The sequence below is a fragment of the Medicago sativa genome, chromosome 7 (genome assembly GCF_051527215.1).
Source record: "Medicago sativa cultivar Bolivia chromosome 7, Bolivia_mono, whole genome shotgun sequence".
Taxonomy (NCBI): Eukaryota; Viridiplantae; Streptophyta; class Magnoliopsida; order Fabales; family Fabaceae; genus Medicago; species Medicago sativa.
In genome coordinates, this window is record NC_140755.1 from 14,209,714 (window position 1) to 14,215,272 (window position 5,559).

Consider the following 5,559-nt stretch of genomic DNA (forward strand, 5'->3'; position numbering starts at 1 on the left):
TTAGCGATTGCAGGGACGAAATTTTAAGCGACCCCTATTTGCAGGGACGAATAACATATTTAAGCCTATATATATATATATATATATATATATATATATATAGTACCCCTGTTTATGTTTTGACATTTTTCCAAAAGTGTATTATGTTCTCATCTATCAAACAAACAAAAATACAAGTAAGGAGAAGAAATTATTAGTAATCACCATACCAGGAGTCTCTACTTTCTGGTTTTATCCAGTATCCACAGTATCTTCCTCTTTAACAGTCAAAACTTGGAACACGTGCATTACTTCCATATTAAAACGTGAGCAGCCATTCCATTGACCAGAACAAGAAGGATTCATTGATTTTTCTAAAGTCAACATCATCTTACAAGGTGCTTCTGAAAACCAATTCCTTCTCCATGATTTTTTCTTACACCTTAAATCATAGATGCTAACCTGCTTCTTCCAATGGAACTAGCTAGAAACTCTTGATGGGCTAGTTCATGCTTAGTCAGAGCCTTGATGACATTGTCCTCAGAAGATTTTTCCAAGGCCTTGATCTTGTTTTCAAGTTCATTGATGTACTCTCTCAAGGTGGCATGTTCTTCTACCACAATGTGATATTGCATCTATAGAACTTGATCTGCAGTACGAGGATCGGTAGGACCACCGTTCTCAAGGATGTCATTTTTGACCAGAAAGTGTTCATATTGTTTCTCTATAAATGTGCTGCTTGCTGGTGTCTCCTAAAAAACTAGAAGTATTTTAAGATTGAAAGACTAAGTGCTAGTATACACTATCCAAGTGAAGGTGTGAATATTTGATGTTATGTAATTTGACGCTGTGAAAGTGTGATGTTTAATGATGAACTAATAATATGACTTTTGATGTATGTTAACTTGAACATTTTGATCGTCGTTGCTATATGCTTATAAGTGTTGATTGATACTTATTATCTTTGATAACATAAATATAAATATGCATGATGTATTGTTTACCTTGAAGCTATTTTATGTGTTTGTATTTCATATATGTTGATTATATTCTTACTCTCTTAATTGTGGTTGCCACCTACGCCTGTTGAGGGTAAACTTGCATGTTGATGACACTTAGTTACCGTGAGTTTTCCGGGATGGCTTTGGAACCTACTCATTCTTTACCGCATTTCCTTTGGAGTCTAGCATAATATTGCTCTGATTATGACAATTTTTGGGGTTTTGTACTCTTAGGTTTTTTTAGTCAACTTTAGGATCAATAATGTTTTATTTTGCATGATTTTACACTCAGGCGAACTCTTTTGTATTTTCTTAGCATATGTTTCGGATTCAACGTGAGGATATACTCTCAAGTCTAACCACTAGTGCATGAGTATACGCACTTGTATTTCCATTCATCATCTTCTTTTTAGCATCAAACTTATCATACAAGTATTTGATGTATAACATGACTTCCTAAGAGTCTTATACAATGTATAATAATTAGTACAGCCGAATCAGACTCTTTTTGTCTCATTTTTGTAACAACCAAAGTTTTTAAAACTAAAAATTCACTTAATAAAGGCTCTTTTTGTCTCCATTGATGTATAACGATTTTTATCAAGTTAACTTTTGGTTTTAAAAGTTTTGGTCATTACAATTTTAAATACACAAATCAAGGCTCTCGGTGCCACATTTAGGTGATAAGAAAGAGGAGCTGAAAGATTATCACGCTGAATCAAAAAAAGTAACCACACAAGTGAGTTGTACACGTTACATTTTTGGTTAGAAAATGTCATTAAATTATATTATATTAAAAACAATTAAAAAGAAAAATTTGAGGGAAAAAACAATTAAAATTTAGAAAGAATGAAATAAATAATTTTTCAAACTTCCCCCCTTTTCTCACATTATTCCATTCTCTACATTATTTACCATCACACAACCAAAACGACGCCGTTTTAGAGAAATTTTCTAACATTATTACACCAACATAAATTTCCAGAATTAAATTTTACTATAATAAGAGGGGTACAAATCTCAAAATCGCATCGAGTCCGTAATCATAATCTTCCTTCAAATTTCAACTTCATTCTCTAATTCTTCTTTGTTTCGAATCTTTTCTTCAAATTCGAAGGCTTTTCTAGGGTTTAACCAAAAACCTAATTCGAACCCTAAATTTCCCAATTTCTTCGTTTAACCAAAAACCTAATTCGAACCCTAAATTTCCCAATTTCTTCACTCGATCTTCACCCATTCCGAAATTCCGATTCAATTCTCAATCACCCCATACCCTTAGATCTAATCAATCACTGGTAAGCTTCTTTTTCCCTCTTTTTCTTTTCAATTTCAAATTTTCAATCTTTATTCGAAATTTTGAATTTTTTAATTAAATTGGGTTTTTTATTGATTGATATACTAGTTATAAACATTAAAGTTGTGAACTTTGCATAATTGCACTGTGTTTAGGATATGGGTAATCTGAATTTCGGTTTTTTTGGATTTTTTTCTCAGAAGTGACATTTGTCAGTTAGGGTTTTTCTTGATTGTGATCTCTGTATTGAGTTCGTGATATGGGTAATCCAAATTTCGTTTTTTTTTCCTTTCAGAAGTGACATTGGTGAGGTTTAGTTATTGATGGGTTTTGGGTGTGTAGAATAATAGTGATTTAGGGAATGATTTGTTGGTTTTTTTCTTCTTATTTATGATCTCTGCATTGAGCTTGTGATTTGGGTAATCTAAATTTTCGTTTTTTATATTATTGGGAATTTTTTTTATGAGTGAGATTGGTGAGGTGTAGTTTAGTATGGGTTTTGGGAATGAAGAATAATAGTGATTTAGGGAATGATTTGTTGGGTTTTAAATGTCCAATTTTGAATATTTCTTCCAATTTTTTTTAATTTTTCTGATTTCTGCATTGAGTTCGTTATGTATAGTCTGAAGCTTTTTGTATTTTGGAATTTTTCTCAGAAGGGACATTGGTGCGGTTTAGTTGTTGATGAGCTTTGTGAATGAAGAATAATAGTGACTTAGGAAATGATTTGTTTGGTTTTAAAGTGACATTGGTGACATTTGTGTGGGAAAGAAGAATACTAATGTGATTAGGGAATGATTTGTTGGGTTTTCAATGTCCAATTATACATATTTTCTTCCAAAATATTCATTTTTAATTAGCTAAGGTTTTTTCTTAATCGATACACTGGTGGAAAACATGAAGTTTATGATTTCTGCATTGAGTTCATGTTATGTATAATCTGAAGTTTTTTGTTTTTTGGAATTTTCTCAGAAGGAACATTGGTAAGGTTTAGTTGTTGATGTGTTTTGTGAATGAAGAATAATAGTGATTTAGGGAATGATTTGTTGGGTTTTAAAGTGATATGAAGTGCTGAATATGAGCAATGGCAATGGGAAGACTGGAAAACAGATTGAACAACAGCCTAACACCACATGGAGGAGGAAAAAAGTGGGTGGCGGTGATGAATTTGCACAATCTATTGCGAAGGTTGCAGTAGCGCAAATATGCGAGAGTAAGGGTTTTCAAGGATTTCAGCAGTCGGCGCTTGAGGCAATGTCTGATGTTACTGCTCGGTATATTATGAACATTGGGAAGTCTGCGAATTGTTATGCTAATCTTGCTGGTAGAAATGAATGCAATGTTTTTGATGTCATTCAAGGGTTAGAAGATATGGGGTCGATGCAGGGGTTTACTGGTGCTTCGGATATTGATCACTGGCTGGAAGATTCAGGTGTTGTTAGGGAAATTGTTCAGTTTGTTAGTGAGGTTGAACCGGTTATGTTTGCACACCCAATTCCTCCATTTCCGGTTGTGAAAGAACGTGTGCTGCCTCCCAGTTTTTTGCAAAGAGGAGAAGAGCCTCCTGATGAGCATATTCCGGCGTGGTTGCCTGCATTCCCAGATCCAGAAACTTATTTGCAGTCTACTACGGTAAATGGAAGAGGGACAGAGCCTCGTACCACCACATTTGAGCATGAAAGAGAAAATGGCAAGGGGGATCAGCCTCTTTTGAATTCACAGCAGCAAATGGTCTCAACTATGTTTGAGAACTACACCATGGTTGACCCTGCAGTTGCTAAGGCAAAGATAGTAGCAGCAGAAAGTAACCCTTTCCTTGCTGCACCTTTGAAAATTGAGGATAAGGAAGTTTCTTCTGTTGCCCCTCCAGCTAAATTCTTTAATAATGTTTCTTCTGATATTCCAGTTGTAGAAAATTTAGTTCAAAATGAACCTGGTTCAGTATTAGAGACCTTTGCTCCAGCAATTGAAGCAATTAACAGTGCATCCTGTGATTCCAAGGAAGATCAGACAAAATTTCCTGTGAAAGAGAAACCTACTGTACGTTTTAAGGTTGGGACTAAAAATAAATTCTTAGGAAGGTCAATTGGTTTGATTCCACAAAAAGAGGAGCATGCAAAGACTTTGCCGTGGTTTGCGATGGAAGACGAGAAGGATGACAGGAAAAGAAGGGCCGAGAAAATTTTGAGGGAATCTTTGGAAAACCCAGATCAGCTTGTTCAGTTGTAAAATAGATTGCTTTATTAGACTCTGTATACTTACTTGATCATGAGATATCGGGATTACTACTTCTGGGATATTGAAATCTAGCTAACTTTCTGCTTATGGGCTTTATAGGATGAGTGTTACTATATTGCTCAAACATTTTCCTAGTTTAGCAATCTTTCAGGTATGTGCATGTCAATTGTTTGGTAGATCAATTAATGATTCTTTTCATTGAAATTTGTTGGCACTCTGTATGATCTTATTGAATTTAGCATATAAAAAATCAATTTCTGAACTGTAGCAAAGTCGAGAGTGTTACATTAGAAGCATTGCTGTTCAAATTGCATGCATGATCCAGTGAGTTATGGTCCCTAAACTGTGGTGGATTGCCACTGGGATCAGGTTCTACTGGGATTGGAATTCTGATTTTGGCCATGGAAGGATGGGATTTGATGATCCTCAATGTCCTGGGCTGAAGTCAGTTCTTGGTCAGATCCATTGAAATTATCTTATCATATATTAGTTTCTTTCCGTAGTCTGCACAGCTGCAAACGTCCCTCTCTTCTCTACTACCTTGCTCTACAGCCCCCCACCCTTTCTCTCTTCTTCTCTCTCTCTCCCTCTCTGCTACCTTCCCCTCTCTTGTCTCTTGTCTGCAATTTTCCTCTCTGAGGGAAGGGGGTTGATGCATGCAGGTGTTTGAAAAGAAAAAAAAAAAATCTGTAATTGAAGAGAGTTGGGTTTTGGTTTTAAAAAAATGAGAATAAGCTTTGTTTGTATGGTGATCATCGGTCGTCCATTTTTAATAACGTGTTTGAAAAAAAAATCTGTAATTTAAGAGAGTTGGGTTTTGGTTGAAAAATGAGAAACAAGCATTGTTATGTATGTGATCGTCGGTCGTCCATTTTAATAATGTGGCAGATGTGTGTGTGATGGATGGTGAGAATTGTGTGTGGCCGAGTCTAATTAATTGCTGCTTTAGCTCATGGATCTCAGATTTTAATAGCTATAAATATAAATATTAATACTGATGTTTTCAACTATTTCAAGCATCCTATCAATATGTTGTTAGGATTTTTT

General features: G+C 35.0%; 1 protein-coding gene across 2 annotated transcripts; it reads left to right on the plus strand.

Annotated features, from left to right (window-relative positions):
- Positions 1-2,010: 2,010 nt before the first annotated feature.
- LOC146904456 (transcription initiation factor TFIID subunit 8-like) lies at positions 2,011-4,784 on the plus strand. Of its 2 annotated transcripts, none has more exons than XM_085723889.1 (2): positions 2,011-2,275; positions 2,931-4,784. In XM_085723889.1, the coding sequence occupies exon 2, from the start codon at positions 3,352-3,354 to the stop codon at positions 4,501-4,503; it is 1,152 nt and encodes a 383-aa protein (XP_085580015.1). In that variant the 5' UTR covers positions 2,011-2,275; positions 2,931-3,351; the 3' UTR covers positions 4,504-4,784. The 2 variants fall into 2 exon arrangements, with proteins under 2 accessions (XP_085580015.1, XP_085580014.1); XM_085723888.1 differs by having other exon boundaries at positions 3,247-4,784.
- The last annotated feature ends 775 nt before the right edge of the window (positions 4,785-5,559 follow it).

Coding starts and splice junctions, on each gene's coding strand:
- LOC146904456 (XM_085723889.1), top strand. CDS start 3,352: ATGAGCAATGGCAATGGGAAGACTGGAAAACAGATTGAACAACAGCCT.